The sequence below is a fragment of the Sus scrofa genome, chromosome 7, assembly GCF_000003025.6.
Source record: "Sus scrofa isolate TJ Tabasco breed Duroc chromosome 7, Sscrofa11.1, whole genome shotgun sequence".
NCBI lineage: Eukaryota > Metazoa > Chordata > Mammalia > Artiodactyla > Suidae > Sus > Sus scrofa.
The window spans coordinates 60,671,369-60,695,462 of record NC_010449.5 but is presented as its reverse complement, the minus strand read 5'-3'; the positions used below and the strand labels follow the sequence as shown (position 1 = coordinate 60,695,462).

Here is a 24,094-nt window from a genome sequence, read left to right as displayed (position 1 = left end):
TTTCTCTTATCAGAATAAGTAATACATCCATTTCATGAAAAATTCAAATTGTAAACAGGGTATAAAGTCTCTTCTCTTCCCTTCCCTCTGCTACCCAGTTCTCCTTACAAGTAACTACTTTTAGTATTTTGAATATCCTTTCAGAGATATTTTGAGTATATAAGCAATTATGTACATATTATTCATCTTTATTTCTGCCTTCTCTTTTTAAAAATTAAAAAAAAAAAAATTGGCTGCAGCATGCAGAGGCTTGTGGGATCTCAGTTCCTTGACCAGGTCTTGAACTCCGATGGCAGAGGTGAAGGCACTAAGTCCTAACCACTAGACCACCAGGGAACTCCCTGCCTTCTCTTTTATTTGCACAGATCCCATGTACATTTTTCTGCACTTTGTTTTTATGTGTTAATAATATATCTTGGTGGAGTTCCTGCTGTGGTGCAGTGGGTTAAGAAACTGACTGCAGCAGTTTGGGTCACTGTGGAGGTGTAGGTTTGATCCCTGGCCTGGCTTAGAGAGTTAACAGATCTGGCATTGCTGCAGCTGCGGTGTAGGTCATAGCTGTGGCTTGGATTCATCCCCTGGCCCAGGAATTTCCATAAGCTACAGGTGGGGCATATATATATATATATATATATAGAGAGAGAGAGAGAGAGAGAGAGAGAGACCGTGTGCACAATTCTACATAAAAATGTAAATAGTTCCTTTTTCATGTATCATGCAGTATGGGCTCATCACACTTTCTTTAACCTCAATTAGTGGGCATTAAGGTTGTTTTCAGACTTTGGTTGTTATAACAATGCTGCATCAAATAACTCTGTATTTAAAGTCCTCTCCCACATTTATACCCATAGAATATATTCCTAGAATTAGTATAATGAAATTAAAGGTTATGTTATGTGCATTTTTAATTTGGGTAGTTATTCCAAACTGCTGTCAATTTACATCTCCACTAGCTACAGATGAAGAATATATGCATGTTTACTCACAACTTGGTGAAAATTTTTGTTCTCTGCCAATGTAAGAGGTGGAAAGTATCTTTTGGAAACTTTAATTTGCATGTTTTTTCTTCCTTACAAAGTTATATTTTCATATGTTTAAGAGCTATTTGTATTTGTTCTTTAGTGAACTATTTCTTCATAAACTTTGCTTATGTTATTATTCAATGTGTGATTTCCTCGCTATACTCTAAAGTCAGTGCTCCTGGTGTAGAGTTCCAATGTATTTTGTCACAGGGCTTCTGGTACTGAAATGAATGAAGCTCAAAGAAACGCCTGGCTCAAGTCATGCAGTAGTCAAATCCAGACTACTAAGTATTGACTCCAAAGCCCAAGTATTTCCACAATCACTCAGTGCAAAGACTAAGCATTTAATTCACCACACCAGGTCCCAGAAAGGTACGAAGGCTGAAATGTGTTGCAAAGTGAAGACTGTAGCAAAAAAGGTGAACAAATGCCTATATACAGTAGCAGCAGTTTTCAGATTTTACCGCCATGCAGGAACCCAGGCACGTTGTGGCATCTTTATTCATCGAGGCTAGATTTTTGGGTTTCTTATGAAATCTTCTAATTCTTAAATATTTGCAGTCAAAACAAGGCTGCGTTTAAATGCAGCCCACCAGCTGCTAATTTGCAAACCCTAGCGTAAACAAAAGTGGGAGGCCGACGGGGCAGACCATACCGTAGCCAAGAAACAAGGAATTTTTATCTAAGGCGAAAATGAAGTTCTGGGTCCTAGGGTTTGGGGTTGAGGGCCGGGGCTTCCGGAAGAAGGCTAGAAATAAACGCTGGGTGGCGTTAAAGCAGGGCAGGGCCAGATGGGGCTGGCCACTCCACCCAGCGCTGTGGGGGGGGGGGGTCTCGCAAACAGCGTCCACACGATGGAGTGGGGCGGTAAGCGCTGGCCGGGATGAAGGAGACCACTGGCTGCGTATACCCTCACCGGCTCCTTTAAAGTCAAGTGGACTGCAGCAAAGTGCCCAACTCTTGCCTCTTTTCTGGAATCCTGGGCCTCCCAGGCAAAGCCTTCCGCTCGGCGATCTACTTCTTACCCTGCTTCCAGCTCCCTCCCTACTCCCCCAGTCCTATGATTTCCGTTTGCCTGGTTGTCTGGGAAACCGCCGACTTCCGGCCTCGCATTGTGGGGGCGGAGCTAAGATGGCTGAGGAGAGACTCGCTACGGTGAGCGCTAAATTTCTGTTTAGTATTCCGGCCGCCAGGCAGGGTTGGGCAGGGGTAGGCCCGCCGGGGCTGGGCGGAGCGGCTCCGGAGCAGAACGGCCAGGCAGGCTGGTGGGCAGGCAGTGTCCCACGCCGCTGCTGCTGGGGAAATGTGGAGCTGAGGCGGGAGCGGTTAGTCTCCTGGGAACTGCTCGGCCAGGGGACAGGCTGAGTTCTCTGCAGTTCTGGGCCTGTGCTAGGGCTAGAGCCCCTCTTGAGGTGCTCTGGCTGGAAAGGGGAGATTTTCATCAGAAACGGCTCTTTTCCTAGCCCCATACTTTCTGTCTCATGAGGTTTGGAAAGGAAGCACTACACACTGTGCAAAACAGTTTCTGTTAATCCCCTGGATTAGACATTGAAGGAAACAAATCCTGGAAGCTTTCTGCGTCACTACCTTCTGCCGGTGGGGCGGGACAGTTTTCTCAAGTTTAGGAAAAGACTGTTTTGGGATTCAGCTGGTCTGAATTAGGTGTTGTTGATTCAACCCCACGTACTGCTAATACAAAATAGCTCAGGTTAATTCAGGATGGCCCAGTAATAGTTACTTTTGAGGCGTAAATTCATAATTAGATCTAACTTCTGTAACGTTCCAAGTGTGAAACTGTCCACTTTTTTTTTTTTTTTTTTTTTTTTCCTTTTTAGAGCTGAACCTATGGAGTACGGAAGTTCCCAGGCTAGGTGTCCAGGAGGAGCTTCATCCACAGCAACACCAGATCTAAGCCACGTCCCCAACCTATGCTGCACCTTGTGGCAAACTGAATTCTTAACCCACTGAGTGAGGCCAGGGATCTAACCCACATCGTCATGGATGCTAGTTGGTTTTGTAACCATCCGAGCCACAATGGGTATTCCAAAATCAAATTATTGTAGTGTAATCAGAAAACTCAGAATACAGACTGGGAGACCTAAAGCAAAGATTTTTGTTAATTAAAAAAAAAAAAAGCATTATTAGTTCTTCTAGATTTTAGACATTGAAAACATAATAAAATCCTTGACCTACATAAATGTTAGGTATAACGGTAATATGACATTGCTGGAAACATACCTTATTCTCTAGTTCTCATTGCTGGTACAGGTTGGTGTTGATGAACAGAATATGAATGTGATGGCAGAATTTTCCTGTATTTTTGAGTCTCTGATAGCATATTAAAGAGAATGACTTTCTTGTTTTGATATAACTTCAGGACTTCAGTCAAAAGTTAACTATTTTCAGGAGTTCCCGTCGTGGCGCAGTGGTTAACGAATCCGACTAGGAACCATGAGGTTGCGGGTTCGGTCCCTGCCCTTGCTCAGTGGGTTAACGAACCGGCATTGCCGTGAGCTGTGGTGTAGGTTGCAGACGCGGCTTGGATCCCGCGTTGCTGTGGCTCTGGCATAGGCCAGTGGCTACAGCTCCGATTGGACCCCTAGCCTGGGAACGTCCATATGCCGCAGGAGCGGCCCAAGAAATGGCAAAAAAAAAAAAAAAAAAAAAAAAAAGTTAACTATCTACAGTATTATCAAGCTTATTGTTCACAGTGGAAGTGTATGGTAATCTTACCTTGCAGGTTATCACTGCATGGAAACTTTTTTTTTCTTTAAATGATTTTTATTTTTTCTGTTATAGCTGGTGTACAGTGTTCTGTCAATTTTCTGCTGTACAGCAAAGTGACCCAGTCACACATACATATATATACTTTCTTTTTCTCACTTTATCCTCCATCATACCCCATAAGTGACTAGATAAAGTTCCCAGTGCTGTACAGCAGGATCTCATACTGCATGGAAATGTGAACTTCAGTTTTTTGGAAGTGATAGGGCATCTTGTAATAGAACTAAAAGACTTAGTAGTGCCACTCCTAGACTATATCCCATTGAAATAAAAGCAAAACATAAGCACCTGGTCCATGGTACTCCTTATAGTACCGTTAATAGTGGCAAAAAGCTGGAAACAAATGCCCATTAGTAGAGAAATGGATGATTCCTGGTATATCTATACTGAGGAATATTATGCAACCATTAAAAAGAATGTTAGAAGTATGTATATTGATGTGGAAGGACTTCCATGGTGTGTATTTAAGTAAAAGTTGTGGAGTGGGGTATTAAAAAACAAAACTCAACTGAATACATTTTATTTTATTTATTTTTTGTCTTTTATCTTTTGTTTTTTTTAGGGCTGCACCTGTGGCATATGGAAGTTCCCAGGCTAGGGGTCCAATCAGAGTTGTAGCTGCTGGCCTACGCTAGAGCCACAGCAACGCCAGATCCAAGCTATGTCTGTGACCTACACTATGGCTCACGGCAACGCTGGATCCTTAACCCACTACATTATGGCTCACGGCAATGCTGGATCCTTAACCCGCTGATTGAGGCCAGGGATCAAACCCACAACCTCATGGTTCCTAGTCAGATGCATTTCTGCTGTACCACCTCGGGGACTCCCCTCAACTGAGTACATTTTAAAGATCATATTGGCTTTATTCAGTGATTCATGAATCAGCATCTAATCTAGCAGACAGAAAAGCGCTTTGAGGAACTGTACAAAATAAAAGACTTTTATAAGCAGAAGGGAGCAGGAACAGGAAGTTATAGACAAAAAAATGGGTTGGTTATTGCAGGGTCACTTTCCTTTAGGTGATGGCAGAAGTATGTCAGGCAGATCACATAACTATTGCTGATCAGGTGATTCCTGATTGACTGGTTTAAGATTCCATTTCTGGGAAAATTAAAACTGTAATTAAGTCTTTGTTTGGTGACATGGGATTTAGCATACCTGACTCCATGTTGCCTTGTGATTTTTTAACAGGGGTATATTGTGTTATCTTAATTTTGTGACAAAAGGAAAAACACGTGGATCTGTAGATATAGATATATAGATGTGGAGGAGAGAAGACTAAAAAACTGAAAACTCACAGAGAGTTTTGAACAGAGCCATAACTAAACATCTAAGAATTCTGCACTAAAGGCCTTGAGGCTAGGAGGCATCCCAGCAAAATGGAGTAAAACTAATCCAGCGTGGGTCACACAGAAATTCTGGTATGCTACCCAAACTACTCAGGGTTATTACCTGTTCCTTTGGAAAACTGGGGGCTGATATTTAGGTTTTATTTAAGCATATATAATAAATGGTTTAGAGATTTTTTTTTTAAAGCAAATAGCTGTGATTTCCATGCTGTATACTTATAACATTTTTTACTCCATAATTCCTATTTTTGATGTATTTGTAAGGATACCCATCTTTTTTCCTGTAAATTAAAAGATTAATTCTTTCAGAACAGAAAGCAAAAATTACTGTTGCACTAGTTGATTTGGCTCAAGTATAGTGCCAAGCATACATCAAGTGTTACATGAATATTTGTTAGATGAATGAATAATCACAGAATTACTTAAAAATGAAGAAAGAACCAAGAAAAGTAGATAACTTATTCTACATATATATATATATATATCTCCATCCCAGTTATGAATAAGATTAAATGGGCTAATAGAATCTTTTGTATCTCAGAATTCCTAGATCTTTTGAGAAAAAGACTCATCAAAAAAATTATAATTTATTTCTACTTTGTGCAGAAAGAGGCATTGCTGACTCATGAAATTGCTTTTTGACCTTTTTAGATTCATTACTTAATGTGTTCTCCAAAAGTAAAAAAAAAATCCCAGCTGGGAGTTCCCTTTGTGGCTCAGTGGAAACGAGTCTGACTAGCATCCATGAGGATGCAGATTCCATCCCAGGCCTCACTCAGTGGGTTAAGGATACGGCATTGCCCTGAGCTGTGGTGTAGGTTGCAGATGTGGCTTAGATCCCGAGTAGCTTTGGCCGTGGTGTAGGCCAGCTGCTACAGCTCTGATCTGACCCCTAGCCTGGAAATCTCCACATGCCGTGGTTGCAGCCCTAAAAAGACCCCCCCCGCCCCCCCAAAAAAATCCCAGTTGGATCAAAAAATAGTTGGATTCTTTAGCCTCATAAAAACAGCTTTGTTGAGGTAGAATATACACATCATGGCATTTACCAGTTCGATCAGCTATAATAAATTTATATAGTTGCACAACTGTCCCCACAATCTACTTAGGTCCATCACTCCAGAAATTTCCCTTGTGTCCATTTACAGCCAGTCTCTACTTATAACCCCAGTCCATGGCTGATCTGCTTTTCTTTTTGCCTTTTCTATAGTTTCATATAGTAGAATCATTTAGCATGTGCTTTGAGGTTCATTCATATTGTTTTATGTACTTTTTATTTCTAAGTGGTATTCTACTGTATGAATATAGACATTTATTCACAAATTGATGGACATTTGGATTGTTCCTGTTTTTGGTTATTATGAATAATGTCACTCTGTTTATTAGTATGTGGATCCTTGCATGCATGTGTTTTCATTTCTCTAGAAGTGTAATTGCTGGGTTATATGATAAGTTTATTTTATTTATATATTTATTTAATTTTTAAATTTTCATTGTCTTTTTAGGACCACACCTGCAGCATATGGAGGTTCCCAGGCTAGGGGTCTAATTGGAGCTGTAGCTGCTGGCCTTCACCACAGCCACAGCAACGCCAGACCTGAGCCACGTCTGCAACCTACACCACAGCTCATGGCAACGCCAGATCCTTGACCCACTGAGTGAGGGCAGGGATTGAACCCTCAGCCTGCTGATTCCTAGTCGGATTCATTTCCACTGCGCCATGATGGGCACTCCTGATAAGTTTATTTAAAAAAACAAAAAAACAAAAAAACCCTGAAATTTAGGAGTTCTCTTGTGGTGCAGCGAGTTAAGGATCTGGCATTGTCACTGCAGTGGCTTAGGTTACTGCTGTGGCATGGGTTCATTCCTTGGCCTGGGAACTTCTGCATGCTGTGGGTGTGGCTGAAAAAAAAACACCCCAAAATGAAAGACCTACTAACCTGTTTTCTAAAGTGGCTATACTATACCATTTTACATTCCCATGAGCACTGTGTGGGGAATTCAGTTTTTACACATCCATGTCAACACTTGGTACTATCAGTCTTTTTGATTTTAGCCATTCTAATGAATTTGTATTAGCAGTTATGGTGTTTTAATTTGTGTGTCCCTAATGAATAATGATACTAATATCTTTTTATGTGCTTATCCATCCTTATCTCTTTGGTGAAGTGTTTCTATAAATCTTTTGCCCATTTTAAAATGGATTATTTATTAGGTTTTATGTATTTGTTAAATCAAGATAAATAAAAGGATACAGACTGCATCTGTGGCATATGGAAGTTCCCAGGCTGGGGTTGAATCGGAGCTGTAGCCCCAGTTTACACCACAGCCACAGCAATGCTGCATCTGAGCCATGTCTGCCACCTCCCCCAACAGCTCACAGCAGTGCTGGATCCTTAACCCACTGAACGGTGCCAGGGATCCAGCCCGCATCCTCATGGATCCTAGTTTGGTTCATTAGCACTGAGCCATGATGGGAACTCCTTAAAATATTTTTTAAAGGTTTTAAAATCTGCCTTTTCCATTTTAGTCTTCAATCTATTGTCTGTTTGTTTTCCTGATGAAGATTTTTTTCTTGAAGTCTGTTTTGTCTAAATGTTAATATTGCTACTTTTTCTTTTTTGCTTCTAATTTCCTGGTATATCTTTTCCCATCCTTTTACTTTGTTTTCCTTTGCCCTTATGTTTTAGACTTTTTTTTTTTGTACAACTAGCATATATCTGGATATTTAAAAAAATCCATTCTGATAATCTGTCTTTTTTATTTTTATCTTATTATACTTTTTTGCTTTCTAGGGCCGCACCTGCAGCATATGGAAGTTCCCAGGTTGGGGTTGAATCGGAGCTATAGCTGTCAGCCTACACCATAGCCAGAGCAACATGGGATCTGAGAGGCTCCTGTGACCTATACCACAGCTCATGGCAACCCACTGAGTAAAGCCAGGGATCAAACCCCAATCCTCATGGATACTAGTCGGATTCGTTTCTGCTGTACCACAGTGGGAACTCCTGATAATCTGTCTTTTAACTAGAGAATTTCATTTATTTCTTCTTATTTTCTTTAATCTTCCTTAAATGAGCAGCCAGATTTAAAAAATAATACGTATTTAACCTAAAGTTCAGACTTAAACCTTAATAATACAGGGATCATGGAATGATTTATTACCATTTGCCTTCTGCCAATTCATGCCGTTATTCATTTTTATTGTTTTTGTGTTTCTCAATTCAACATTACAAATTATATTTCTTGTTTGTTTTATTCAGTAAGTAAATACTTATAGTATACTTCCATATTTTACCAATTCCTTTGCTTGTTCCCTTCCTCCCTTCTGGGGTTATTTTCCTTTTTCCTAATATATATCCATTAAAAGTTTATTTCTTAATGTGTGTCCATTAAAAGTTTATTTATTTAAAAATGTCTCAAATTTTATTTTTCTGAAAGCCTTTTAAAATTTGCCATTGTTCTTGAAAATTAGTTTTAACTGGTGTGAGAGTTCAGATGGAGGTTGGTAAACTGCTTTTTTTTTTTTTTGTCTTTTTGCCATTTCTTGGGCCACTCTCGCGGCGTATGGAGGTTCCCAGGCTAGGGGTCGAATCGGCCTACACCGGCCTACACCACAGCCACAGCAACGCAGGATCCGAGCCACGTCTGCGACCTACACCACAGCTCACAGCAACGCCGGATCGTTAACCCACTGAGCAAGGGCAGGGATCGAACCCGAAACCTCATGGTTCCCAGTCGGATTCGTTAACCACTGCGCCACGACGGGAGCTCCAGTAAACTGCTTTTTAATGGACCACTGGTAAATATTTTGAGTTTCATGGGCCATATATTATCTGTCACAAGTAAAACAGCTATCCATTTGCAGGGCAAAAGCAGCCATAGATAATAGTGTGACTGTGTTCTGTTAAAATTTTGGTTGTAGATACTGACGTTTGAATTTTATATAATTTTCATGTGTTAGAAAATATTTAAAAAATTTAGCCATTAAAAATATAAAAATCATTCTTAGCTTATGGGCCATATAGACATAGACTGGATTTGACTTGCGAGCCATAGTTTGATGATCTTCTGTCTAGATTAACATTGATTTTACTCAGTACTCTTGGGGATAATTATAATGTCATATGGTATTATTTTCCACTTCCAGTGAGACGTCAGCTGTCAATCTAATTGTCCTTTCTTTGCAGGTGATCTGGTGATAGAGTTTTTTTCCTTTGGTTGTTTTTAAGAACTTATTGTTCCTGATGCAGGTTCCTATGATGTATCTACGTGTGGATTTATTTTCATTTAATCTGGTTAGAATTGTTTTAGCATCCAGAATCTAAAGATTAATGTCTCTTATTGCTTCTGGACAATTTCAGTCATTATTTTTGCTTATAGCATACTTTATCATATATAACATGGAAGGTTGATATAAGAAAAGTTCATTTGGGAGTTCCCTGGTGGCCTAGGAGTTGAGGACCTGGCATTGTCACTGCTGTAGCTTGGGTCACTGCTGTGGCATGGCTTTGATTCTTGGCCTGGGAACTTGTGCATGCTATGGGTGTGGCCATGAGGTTTTGGGTTCGATCCCTTGCCTTGCTCAGTGGGTTAAGGATCTGGCATTGCCGTGAGTTGTGGTGTAGGTCACAGACGTGACTCGGATCTGGCATTGCTGTGGCTCTGGTGTAGGCCAGCAGCAACAGCTCTGATTAGACCCCTAGCCTGGGAACCTCCATATGCAGTGGGTGCAGCCCTAGAAAAGACAAAAAAAAAAAGAACCTAGCACGTTTATTTGTGTACATTTTATCATGCATTATAATTCTACAAACTAAACATTATAATTTATATATTATAAATATGCATTATGCATTATTAATAGTTTGGAAAGCAAAGTACGACATGATTTTTTTTTTTTTTGTCTTTTTGCTATTTCTTGGGCCGCTCCTGCGGCATATGGAGATTCCCAGGCTAGGAGTCGAATTGGAGCTGTAGCTGCTGACCACAACCACAGCTACACGGGATCCGAGCCGTGTCTGCAACCTACACCACAGCTCACGGCAACACCGGATCCTTTAACCCACTGAGCAAGGCCAGGGATCGAACCCGCAACCTCATGGTTCCTAGTCGGATTCGTTCACCACTGCGCCACGACGGGAACTCCTTGTTTTTTAAACCGTATTCAAAATAATTCTTTGTACCTGTATGCACTTAATAGATTACTTGCATGATTGGAGAGTTTTTGATGATTGTTATTTGAATATTTCTTTAAGTTAGCAAGATTTATGGTGGTACTTTAACATAGACTTTTTGCATTTCAGAGAACTCAATTTCTTGCATCTGCTGAATCTCAAAAACCTCAGCTGAAAAAAGGTCTGTATGTAATTTTATTGAATGTGATATTCGCATAAATTTGTCTGTCATTAATTCTTCTATATATACTGGAGCTTTTAAAACTGTAATTTTTGGGGAGTTCCCATCGTGGTGCAGTGGTTGGCGAATCCTACTAGGAACCATGAGGTTGCAGGTTTGATCCCTGGCCTTGCTCAGTGGGTTAACAATCCGGTGTTGCTGTGAGCTGTGGTGTAGGTCGCAGACGTGGCTCGGATCCTGCGTTGCTGTGGCTCTGGCGTAGGCCGGTGGCTACAGCTCTGATTCAACCCCTAGCCTGGGAACCTCCAAATGCCGCTAGTTTGGCTCTAGAAAAGGCAAAAAGACCCAAAAAAAAAAAAAAATTGTCTATAGATAAATATCTCACTAAAAATGTACATATAAAAAGATTAGGAAGAAATATGGTAAAACAATAACCATGATTATCTGTAAGTACTGTGAACATGGGAGATTTTAATTTGTTGCTTTGTTTCTTTGTTTTCAAAACTTCTGTAGTATTTATGTATTTTTCTAAGTTTAAATATTTAGATTTTTACCTTATTTTTAAGCTGCTTAAATGTTTTAAACACACAAGGCATATATGAATCTATTCTTATTGTGAAAAGTTTCAACAACTTCAGGAAAGCTAAAATACTCCTTAAGTCACCATCCAGTCTAAACTAATCACTGTTACCAGTTAGTGTGCTTCATTTAGACTTTTATACCATGTGTATACATGTATATGTGTATAGCAATAGAAATAGTTCACTATTGTGTGAGTGTTTCACATAAATGGTGATGTTACTGAGTCCAGACTTGTTCTGTTCATTGCACAACAGGCTAGTAAATCGGGAGATGAGGTATTGGGACAAGGAATAAGACTTTATTTGGAAAAACACGAGTCCCAGAAGATGGTGGACTAAAGTCTTAGAGAACCCTCTTACCCAAGTCAGAATTCAGGCATCTTGGTGTTCTCTTACGGTGCACAGGATTGGGGCTTGGTGTTGTCATTGCTGTGGCTTGGGTTCCTGCTGTGGTATGAATTTCATCTCTGCCCCCAGAACTTTCACATACTGCTGGTTCAGAGAAAAAAAAAAAAAAAAAGAAAGAAAATTCAGGCCTCTTTTTTATTAAAAGAGGAAGGGCTGTGGTTGGTTGTTGCGAACTTCTTGATGTTAGAATCCTTCGTTCTTGCAGCTGTCTGTATAGGTCAGGCCAAAAAAGACAAACGTTACTGTCCATTCTGCAACTTTTTTGAGGGGGCACATCTATGGGCACATGGAAATTCCTGAGACAGGGGTCAAATCTGTGCCATAGATGTGACCTGAGCCATAGTAGTGATAACACCAGATCCTTAACCTGCTAGGCCATATTTTATAACTTTTAATCTGTGTATGAATGGAAGAGTATACTCTTAAAAGTCAGCACCTTGGGAATGGGCTATCCTGTATATTTCGGGCTATAGGCAACATTCTTAACTAAAAGCAAAAGTAGTAGAATACAAAGGTTAAAGTAAAAGAAATAGATCCAATGTGGAGTCAGATTTACTCTCTGCTATTACAGTAACTATCATATATTTAGCTAGTTGGTATATCTTGCAGGGCTTTCCATGAATGTTCCATGGTATGGATATATTACAGTTTCTTTTCCTTTTGATAGCGTGTACATTGTTCCTAATTTTTCACCATTGTTTGCTGTAATAGTCTTATACATGAGTCCTTGTACATTGTTGTGGGAAAATGCACACTTTAAATTTTAATAATTCTACCATGTTAGCACTGAGAACTGTGTCTGGTCACTTGTGATGGAACATGATAATGTGAGAAAAAAGAATGTATACATGTATGTGTGACTGGGTCACCTTGCTGTGCAATAGAATATTGACAGAGCACTGTAACTCAGCTATAATGTAAAAAATAAAAATCATTATAAAAAAACAGTTCTACCATGTTACTCTCCAGAGTGGCTGATTATATTTTTCTGTTAATATGGAGTATTCACAGCATTTCTGTCTGTATTATTTTTTATGATGTTTACAATAAAGAAATCTAGACTACTGAATTTTATGGAGGAAATGTTCAGTGTTTTTAGACCTTGTTTTAGCTGAGTTGCTTTCAACAATAAGTAGCAGAAAATCCAACTCAAATTGGCTTAAACAATAAGGAAATTTATTGAATTAGGTAAGAGTCCAGAATTATAGTGGACTCCAGGATTGGTCAAGCAGTTCATGGATACATGAGGGCCCAAGTTCTTTTTGCTTTTTCACTATTTTGCCCAGTGCCTGCCTTTTCCTGAGTTATAGCTGCCAATGGCATTCAGGCTCCCCCCACTTTTTTTTTAGGGCCGCACCTGCGGCATATGGAAGTTCCCAGGCTAGGGGTCGAATCGGAGCTGTAGCCACCGGCCTATGCCACAGCAACAGCAACACAGGATCCCAGCTGCATCTGTAGTCTACACCACAGCTCATGGCAATGCTGAACCCTTAACCCACTGAGCAAGGCCAGGGATCGAACCCACAACCTTATGGTTCCTAGTTGGATTTGTTTCCACTGTGCCACGACGGGAACTCCCAGGATCCATTTCCTTTTTCTTTTTTTTTTTTTGCTTCTTAGAGCTGAACCATTGGCATATGGAGATTCCCAGCCTAGGGGTTGAATTGGAGCTATAGCTGCCAGCCTGCACCACACCCATAGCAACGCAGATCTGAGCCACATCTTCGACCCACACCACAGCTCACAGCAACGCCAGATCCTTAACCCACTGAATGAGGCCAGAGATCGAACCCACAACTTCATGGTTCCTAGTCAGGTTTGTTTCTCCTGTGCCACAATGGGAATTCCCTCAGGTTCAATTTTTCCAAGGCCAGAAATATGGTCTAGCTCCCCAGATTTCTCTTTTAATAATAAGAAAGGTTTTATTTCCCTGGAATCTCCTAAGAATACCTTTTTATTGGGCTAAATTGATAAGCCTGCCAGTCACGGACAAGGGAGACAGTATTACCATTGATCAGTTTGATTTAATCAACTGATAAAAAAGTGAATTTTGAGAAGTTAAGGATAGTTATTATTGGTTGCAGAGCACAGTTAGTCATATAAATAAGTGATGTAAGTATTGGAAGGATACAGGTATAAATGAGGATGCATAGGAAACGGTCAGACAATGCTCTCTCCTTCGCAGTGTTGTTTTAGAAATCAGTAGTCACTGTAGCTCGATTCTGTTTCCATCACCATATGCTCCATCTCTGTTTTATTTCTTTGTATTTATTCAGACTCTGTTGTGCTGCTACTGATTATTTCTCTTTTAATTCTCTCTGCCTTTTATGATAAAAATATTTTTATTTAAGTAAATATTGGAATCACACATTTTATGTTGTACAGGTATATCACCTGTTTGAGAACAGGATATCAGAAAATAGTTTGTTTTGTATAAAACTTTGTTTACTATTACTCATGATTTCTTGAGCTTCCAGTTAAGATAATGTAGTAAGTTCATGTTTTGGTCACTCCTGCTCCAGATATAGAAAACAATGATGGATGAAATGTTAGTAGAAAAGATAAAGACAAAGCCAGCCTGAAGGAAAATTGTTTTTAAGAAAAAAAGATGAGGAGTTCTCTTCGTGGCGCAGTGGTTAACGAATCCAACTAGGAACCATGAGGTTGTGGGTTCGGTCCCTGCCCTTGCTTAGTGGGTTAAGGATCTGGCGTTGCCGTGAGCTGTGGTGTAGGTTGCAGACGCAGCTCGGATCCCGCGTTGCTGTGGCTCTGGCGTAGGCCCCTAGCCTAGGAACCTCCATGTGCCGCGGGAGCGGCCCAAGAAATGGCAAAAAAAGACAAAAAAAAAAAAAAAATTAAAAAAAAAGATGATAGAAAAGGAAAGGATAATGGTTTTTATTTTAAAATATAAGTATGATTTTCTGATGAAAAATTGATATAAGCTTATAGAAATTTAGAAAATATAAGGAAGTAAAAAGAAAACAGGACAAATATTAGCCTTAAGTATTAATGAACTTTAATTGACAAATTAAAATTCAAAGTAGTAGTTTTAACAAAGAGCTTCCACATTTCACTGTGGAATCCTTTGATGTCTTTTAAACTAGTTCAGATTTGCTTAGCCTTGGCACTACTGACATTTTGGACAAGATAATTGTTTGTTATGGGAACTGTCCTGTGTATTGTAGGATGTTAACAGCATCCTTTACCTCTACCTGGTAGATGTCAGTAGCACTCACCTATGACAACCAGAAACGTCTCATATATTGCCACATGTCCCCTAGGTACAGAATTGTTCCAGGTTGAGAATCACTGCTCTGGTGAAATAGTATGATACTTGAAAGTAGAAGGTAGGAAGTTGGTGAGTTGAACATGAGTAATTCAAACAAAAGTTGGATTAGCAGGACGACTTTATTTGAAAAAGCAGCAGTCATGGCATTTTGACTGAAGTTCTTTTTTTTTTTTTTTTTTTTTTTTTTTTTTTTTTTTTTTTTTTTTTAAATTTTTATTTATTTATTTATTTATTTTTTGTCTTTTGTTGTTGTTGTTGTTATTTCTTGGGCCGCTCCCACGGCATATGGAGGTTCCCAGGCTAGGGGTTGAATCGGAGCTGTAGCCACCGGCCTACGCCAGAGCCACAGCAACGTGGGATCCGAGCCGCGTCTGCAACCTACACCACAGCTCACGGCAACGCCGGATCGTTAACCCACTGAGCAAGGGCAGGGACCGAACCCGCAACCTCATGGTTCCTAGTCGGATTCGTTAACCACTGCGCCACGACGGGAACTCCTTGACTGAAGTTCTGAGTCTGGATTTGGCAGTTGTCCCCCACCTCGTCACCTTCCCTCCTTTTCTGAGAGACCCACATCCTAGCTTGACTCTGGGCTTGAGGGTAGTGAGCATCAACTCTGGAAGGGATAAACAACTTTCTATTTGGGATTTTTGTCCAAATATGTTAGGATTTTTCAAAAACAAGCAACTTATTTGGAATTGTTTATCAAAAACTACTTGATAGTTCTGAGAAAATAATACCCTTCATGGGGCTACTTAAATCCTCTTCATTTTTCCCCATGACGTAACCTCAGATGACTTTCTTCTTGCTTTTAGTTGAGGACCTTATCTGTCATTGAGAAGAATTAATCGATTTACTTTAGGGGTATTTCTGTCCTTAAAGGAGTCTTCATTGAAGACCTTACTTATTTTGGGGTGGCTATATAGCCCAGGATGAGTGTTAGTTAGTGAGACACTTGATCTCAGCTTGTGGTTTGATTTGAGGGTTATTTATTTATTTATTTTTTCATTTTTGGCCACCCCTAGGCATATGGAGTTCCCAAGCCAAAGATCAGATTTATACCACAGCTGTGGCAGTTCTGGACCTTTTTTTTTTTAAATGATTTGTATTTTTTCCATCATAGGCAATGCTGGATCCTTAACCCACTGTGCCAAACTGGGGATCAAACCTGTGTCCTAGCGCTCCAGAGACACTTCATTGCATCAAGTGGACACTTCAGGGTATTTTTTATTTTATTTTATTTATTTTTGTCTTTTTAGGGCTGCACCCACGGCATATGGAGGTTCCCAGGCTAGGATATGAGCCACATCTGCAACCTACACCATAGCTCACGGCAACACTGTATCCTTAATCCACTGAGCAAGGCCGGAGATCCAACTTGGGTCTTCATGGATGCTAGTCAGATTCATTTCAACTGAGCCATGACGGTAACTCCAGCGTATTTTTGTTTGTTTGTTTGTTTTTTGTCATTTTAGGGCCACACTCTTGGCATATGGAGGTTCCCAGGCTAGGGGTCTAATCGGGGCTGTAACTGCTGGCCTATGCCACAGCAACGCCAGATCCAAGCCACATCTATGACCTATACCACAGCTCATGGCAATGCTGGATCCTTAACCCACTGAGCGAGGCCAAGGATTGAACCCGAAACCTCATGGTTCCTAGTCAGATTCGTTTCTGCTGAACCACAATGGGAACTCTGAAAGGTATTTTTTAAAAAATTCTGGAAAAATAGGAGTTCCTGCTGTGGCACAGTGGGTTAATGATCCAGCTTGTGTCTGTGGAGGTGCCAGTTTGATCCCTGGCCTGGTACAGTGGGTTAGGGATCTGGTGTTGCTGCAGCTGTGGCATAGGTCCCAGCCATGACTCTGATCTGATCCCTGGTCTGGGAGCTCCATATGCTGTGGGATGGCCAAAAAGAAAAAAAAAAAAGTGCAATTCAGTGGCATTAATTACATTCACTGTGTTGCAACCATCACCATCAACTATTTCCAAAATTTTTTCAGCACCCCTAGCAGAACTTCTGTACCCATTAAATAATAACTCCCCATTTCTCCTTCCCTCTAAGCTCTGGTAACCTCTAGTCTATTTTCTGTCTCTATGAATTCGCCCATTCTAGATATTACATATAGGCAGAATCATACAGAATCATATAATATTTATCCTTCTGTGTCTGACTTATTTCACCTAGCATGTTTTCAAGGTTTATCTGTGTTGTAGCATGTTGGACAGAATTTCATTTTTTTTAAGCATCAATATTCCATTGTATGTGGAGATCCCCATTTTGACTCAGTGGTAATGAACCCAACTAGTATCCATGAGAATGTGGGTTCCATCCTTGGCCTTACTCAGTGGGTTAAGGATCTGGGGTTGCTGTGAGCTGTGGTGTAGGTTGCAGACTCTGATTGGATCTGACGTTGCTGTGGCTGTAATGTAGCCCAGCAGCTGTAGCTCTGATGTGACTCCTAGGCTGGCAATTTCCATATGCCGTGGGTGCAGGCCTAAAAAGCAAAAAAAAAAGAGCAAAAAAAAATATCCCATTGTATGTGTATATCACGATTTGTTCTACTTGTTGATGGACATTTGGGTTGGGTCCAAAGTATGTTTTTGTATCTGAGGTAATTCTTAAAGAATTTAAAGGTTCTAGAGATTGGGAATGTTACGGATGTTCTGGAAATATGTCATTTACTATATATAATAACTTATTCTTCTAACTAATAACAAATAATATACATTTGATTCTAATGATGGGTATGTGTGTGTGTGTGTGTGTGTGTGTGTGTGTATGTGTATATATTTGACGTCATTAATATTTTTTCCTTTCCCTGTATTTTAATTCCTGTGTATGGAATTGCCACCATGAAGTATATGTTTTTTGGGATACATGTATATATATACCTAGGAGCAGGATTATGGGCTCACCAGGAAGGATATAGGTTCAGTAGACAAAAGCAAACATTTTGCAAATATGTTTAATATAATCCCCTTTGTTTACATGTTATATGTACATTTACCCATGTGCATATATATGCAGAAATTCCTCAGAAAATACTCAAGAAACTATTAACCTCTAGGGAGGAGAAGGAATGGAGAGGGTCTTTCACTTCATGTGCTCTGTGCCCTTTCGGTTTTGTTTTACTGTATATATTTTACTTTATTTAACAAATAATTTATTATAGTCGATGTACCATGTTCTATTTTTATTGTATAGAAAAGTGACCCAGTTATACATATGTATACATTCTTTTTCCCCCATAGCAGTGTGGGATCTGAGCTGCATCTGCGACCTACACTGCGGCTCATGGCAACAATGCTGGATCCCCAACTCACTGAGCGAGGCCAGGGATCGAACTGACATCCTTGTGTATATTAGTTGGATTTGTTTCCTCTGTGCCACAACGGGAACTCCCCAAACACTTAAAGTTTGAAATTGGGAAATCCTTTATAATTTGTGCAGAAACTTGGTGTAGTTTAATGAGTAATTTCGAAGTCTTGCCTCTTCCATTAATTAGATGTAGAATGTGGGCAAATCACTTTTAATCTCTGGAGTCTTAATTTCCTCAGCTGTAATGTTGGAATAGTCCCTGAATTGCATGATTCTCTAGCCTCATAGGAACATTCAGGGGAATAATAGGGGAGAAAACACTTTGATATAGATAGATATCAAGGAATATATAGATATGTATCAAATCAAAGTTTTGATTTGAGGAAGATAAACTAATCTAGGACATGTAGTAAAACCATAATTGATCATGTGACTTTTTCCTTTCTTCCTCACCCCATTTTAAGCTCATGAGAAGCAAACAAGTTGGATAGCTAGCAAGTTGTTATTTTTTTAAACAGCCATCTTAGGGAATTCCCTTGTGGCATAGTGAGGTAAGGATCTGGCGTGGTCACTGTAGGGGTTTGAGTTGCTGCTATGGCAGGGGTTTGATCCAGGCCTGGGAACTTGTTGTGGGTGCGGCCAAAGAAATAAAAGCAGTCATTGAGCATGTGTCCTTGGGTGACTGCTGATTCAGTCCAGTTTCTTCCTCTTCCGTCATCATTTATGTTCCTGAGAAGAGTTGATGTTTTTGCTGATTGCGGGCCTGTTTGCCCTGAGATCCATTGCTCACCTCTCCCTTCTCTTCTGAGTATTGTGAGCAGCTGACCCTTATGGGCTTCTCTGCTTCCCAGGTTCTGTTTTAGCAGTTTCTGGCTGGATTAGCAAGTGGGAGCAAGAAGTAGTCAGGGCTTTCCCCCTTTTCTCACTACATATGGAAGTTGGAGGAGTTGGGTAATTTCTGGAAGCATCTCTTCTATTGTTTTTGCCAGTCAGGCCATCTTGTTTTCAGCTTCTTCCAGCTAACTTCAGCCTTGGATACTGGTAGCAATACATTCCCTCCCTTTTGCCCTCAGACTAGAGGTGTTAGTGATTTCTTGTTCCCATGCTAACCTCTGATTTGCATCACTGTTCCCTGTTGGGCTTCTCATTTTTTGGTTTGAAATGAGAATTGAAGTTCACTGAATTGAAGTCCCTGTTTTATTGTATTATTCTTTTTAATGATTTTTATTTTTTCCATTATGGTTGATTTACAGTGTTCTATTTCTACTGTACAGCATAGTGATCCAGTCACATATACATAAATATACATTCTTTTTCTCACATTATCCTCCACCATGCTCCATCACAAGTGACTAGTTACAGTTCCCAGTGCTATACAGCAGGATCTCATTGCTTATCCACTCCAAATGCAATGATTTGCATCTGTTAACCCCAGATTCCTAGTCCATCCCACTCCTTCACCTCCCTCTGGGCAACCACAAATCTGTTGTCCAAGTTCATGAGTCTCTTTTCTGTGGAAAGGTTCATTTGTGACACACTCCAGATATGTGATATCATATGGTATTCGTCTTTCTGTTTCTGACTTACTTCACTTAGTATGAGAGTCTCTAGTATGAGAGTCTCTAGTTCTATCTGTGTTGCTGCAACTGGCATTATTTTGTTCTTTTTTATGGCTGAGTAGTATTTCATTGTGTATATATATCACATCTTCTCAATCCATTCATCTGTTGATGGATATTAGGTTGTTTCCATGTCTTGGCTATTGTGAATAGTGCTACTCTGAACACAGATTTTTGAATGAAAATTTTGTCCAGATATAGGCCCAGGAGTGGGTCGTATAGTGGTTCTGAATTTAGTTTTCTGAGGTAACTCCATACTGTTTTCCCTAGTGATTTTACCAATTTGCATTCCCACCAAGAGTGTAGGAGGGTTCCCTTTTCTTCACATCCTTTCTTAGCATTTGTTATTTGAGGACTTATTAATGATGTTTATTCTGACAGGTGTGAGGTAGTACCTCATTGTAGTATTGATTTGCATTTCTCTAATAATTGGTAATGTTGAGCACTTTTTCCTGTGCTTGTTGGCCACATGTATAACTTGTTTAGAGAAATGTCTGTTTAGGTCTTTTGCCCATTTTTTCATTTGGGTTGTTTGTTTTTTTGCTGTTGAGTTGTATATGTTGTTTGTTTATTTTAGAGATTAAGCCCTTGTCAGTTGCATCATTGGAAACTATTTTCTCCCATTCTGTAGGTTGTCTTTTTTTTTTTTTTTTAATGGTTTTCTTTGCTGTGCAAAAGCCTGTCAGTTTCATTAGGTCCCATTGGTTTATTTTTGCTGTTATTCTGTTGCATTAGGAGACTAACCTAAGAAAATGTTTGCAAGGTTGATGTCAGAGAATGTTTTGCCTATATTCTTTTCTAGGAGTTTGATGGTGTCTTGTCTTACATTTAAGTCTTTCAGCCATTTTGAGTTTATTTTTGTGCATGGTTTGAGGGTGTGTTCTAGTTTCATTGATTTACATGCAGCTGTCCAGTTTTCCCAGTTCCACTTGCTGAAGAGACTTTTTACCCTTTTATATTCTTGCCTCCTTTGTTGAAGATTAAGTGACGATAGTGTCTGGATTTATTTCTGGGTTCTCTATTATGTTCCATTGTTCTGTATGTCTGTTTTGGTACCAGTAACACACTGTCTTGATGACTGCGGCTTTGTAATATTGCCTCAAGTCTAGGAGACTTATGCCGCCTGCTTGGCTTTTATTCCTCAGGATTGCTTTGGCAATTCTGGGTCTTTTATGGTTCCATGTAAATTTTTTATTTATTTTTTTTTTTGTCTTTTTGCTATTTCTTTGGGCCACTACTGTGGCATATGGAGGTTCCCAGGCTAGGGGTCCAATCAGAGCTGTAGCCACCGGCCTACACCAGAGCCACAGCAATGCGGGATCCAAGCTGTGTCTGCAACCTACACCACAGCTCACAGCAACGCCGGATCGTTAACCCACTGAGCAAGGGCAGGGACTGAACCCGCAACCTCATGGTTCCTAGTCGAATTCGTTAACCACTGCGCCACGATGGGAACTCCCCTTTTTTTTTTTTTTTCCATATAAATTTTTGAATTGTTTGTTGTTGTTCTTTGAAAAATATCATGGGTAGTTTGATAGGGATTGCATTTGTATCTGCAGTCTGTTGATTGAGTCTGTAGATTGTTTTGGGTACCATGGCCATTTTTACCATATTAATTTTTCCAGCCAAGGAGCATGGAATATCTTTCCATTTATTTGCATCCTCTTTAATTTCCTTGATTAATGTTTTATAGTTCTCAGTATATAAGTCTTTCACCTCCTTGGTCAGGTTTATTCCTAGGTATTTAATTTTTGGGGGTGCAATTTAAAAGGTACTGTATTTTTGTATTTCTTTTCTAATATTTCATTGTTGGTACACATACATGCAACTGATTTCTGAATATTAATCTTGTATCCTGCTACTTTGCTGGATTTGTTGTTCAGTTCAGATAGTTTTTTGTGGGAAGTCCTTTGGGTTTTCTGTATGTAGTATTATGTTATCTGTATGAAGTGACAGTTTTACCTCTTCTCTTCCAATTTGGATACCTTTTATTTCTTTTATTTGTCTGATTGCTGTGGCTAGGACTTCCAATACTATGTTGAATAAAAGTGGTGAGAGTAGGAATCCTTGTCTTGTTCCAGATTTTAGCAGGAAGGCTTTCGGCTTTTCTCCATTGAGTACTGTATTTTCTGTGGGATGGTCATAAGTGGCCTTTATTATGTTAAGGTATGTTCCCTCTGTACACACTTTGGTAAGAGTTTTTATCATGAATGCATGTTGGATTTTTCAAATTTTTTTTCTGCATCTCTCAAAATGATCATGTAGTTTTTGACTTTTGTTAATGTGGTGTATGATGTTGATTGATTTGCGTATGTTGAGCCATCCTTGTGAACCTGGGAGGAATTCAATCGTGGAGTATGATCTTTTTTTAAAATCTATTTATTTATTTATTTATGTCTTTTTAGGACCGCATCTGCGGCATATGGAGATTCCCAGGCTAGGGGTTGAATCGGAGCTGCACCTGCTGGCCTACGCCACAGCCACAGTAACTCAGGATCTTAGTCAGGTCTGCAACCTAAAACCACAGCTCACGGCAATGCTGGATCCTTAACCCACTGAGCGAGGCCAGGGGTTGAACCCGTGTCACATGGATCCTAGTTGGGTTCTTTAACCACTGAGCCACGACGGGACTCCCCGATCTTTTTTGTATGTTGTTGGATTCAGTTAGCTAAAATTTTGTTGAGAATTTTTGCGTCTATATTCATCAGAGATTTTGGCCTATAATTTTCTTTTTTGGTAGTATCTTTGTCTGGTTTTGGTATTAGGGTGATGGTGGCTTCATGGGATGTCTTTGGGAGTGTTCCTTCTTCAACCTTTTGGAAAAGTTTAAGAAGGATGAGTATAAGTTCCTCTTTGTATGTTTGGTAGAATTCACCTGTGAAGCCATCTGGTCCTGGACTTTTGTTTGTAGGGAGTGTTTTTATTACATATTCAATTTAATTTCTAGTGATTGGTCTGTTCAGTTGATCTGCTTCTTCTTGATTCAGGTTTTGCAGTCTGCAAGACTCTAGAAAGTTGTCCATTTCTTCTAGGTTGTCAGATTTTTTGGCTTATAATTGTTCATAGTATTCTCTTACATTTTTTTCTATTTCGACAGTATCCGTTGAGATTTCTCTTTTTTTATTTCTTATTTTGTCTATTTGGGTTTTTCCTCTCCTTCTTGGTGAGTCTGGCCAGAGGTTTGTCAATTTTGTTTGCCTTTGTGAAAAACCAGCTCTTGGTTTTATTGATTTTTTTCCTTTTGTTTTTTGAATCTCTGTTTTATTGGTTTCCTCTCTGATTTTTATGATTTCCTTCCGTCTGCTGACTTTAGGTTTTGTTTGTTCTTCTTTTCCTAATTCTTTCAGGAGAGGGTTAAGTTGTCAATTTAAGATTTTTATTCTTTTTTGAGGAACCCCTGTATTTGCTGTGAACATCCCTCTAAGCACTGCATTTGTGGCATCCCATAGATTTTGAATGATTGTGTTTTCAGTATCATTTGTTTTGAGATATTTTTTCTTTTTTTTTTTTTTTTTTTTTTTTGATTTCCCCATTGACCCATTGGTTTTTGGGTTTTTTTTTTTTTAATTTTTTTTTTTTTTTTTTTTTTTTTTTTTTTTGTCTTTTTGTCTTTTCTAGGGCTGCACCTACGGCATTTGGAGTTTCCCAGGCTAGGGGTCGAATTGGAGCTGTAGCCACCAGCCTACGCCAGAGCCACAGCAACGCAGGATCCGAGCTGTCTCTGCGACCTACACTACAGCTCGTGGCAACACCAGATCCTTAACTCACTGAGAGAGGCCAGGGATCGAATCTGAAACCTCATGGTTCCTAGTCGGATTCATTAACCACTGAGCCACGACGGGAACTCCAGATCCATTGGTTTTTGAATAGCGCATTGTTTAGTCTCCATTTAGTCAGTATTTTCTCATTTCTTTTCTTGTGGTTGATTTCTAGTTTCATGCCATTGTGGTCAGAGAAGATACCTGTAATAATATCTGTACTCTTAAATTTGTTGAGATTAGTTCTGTGCCCCCAGTATGTGGTCAATCCTTGAGAATGTTCCACGTGCACTTGAAAAGAATGTATATTCTGATTTTTTTGGACGTAATGTCCTGAACATGTCAATTAAGTCTAAATTTTCTGTTGTGTCATTTAAGATCTCTGTTGACTTATTGATTTTCTGTCTAGATAATCTGTCCATGGATGTGAGTGGGATGTTAAAATCTCTTACTGAGATTCTGTTCTCATCAGTTTCTCCTTTTATGTCTGTTTGTATTTGTTGTTTCTATCTGGGTGCTCCTATATTAAGGGCATATATATTGTGGATTGTAATATCCTCCTCTTGAACAGATCCTTTCATCATTGAATAGTGTCATTCTTTGTCTT

General features: G+C 39.6%; 1 protein-coding gene across 7 annotated transcripts in view; it reads left to right on the top strand.

The window, feature by feature from the left end:
* BBS4 (Bardet-Biedl syndrome 4) overlaps nt 2,104-24,094 on the top strand; it is a 61,447-nt gene continuing 39,456 nt past the window's right edge. For 2 of the 7 annotated variants that reach the window (XM_021098194.1, XM_021098191.1), the window contains exons 1-3: nt 2,104-2,177; nt 10,459-10,510; nt 15,912-16,008. Coding sequence is in view for 1 of the 7 variants with exons in the window: in NM_001244787.1 (NP_001231716.1) it covers nt 2,154-2,177; nt 10,459-10,510 (76 nt within the window). In the remaining 6 variants the exon portion in view is untranslated. 7 annotated transcript variants of the gene reach the window in all.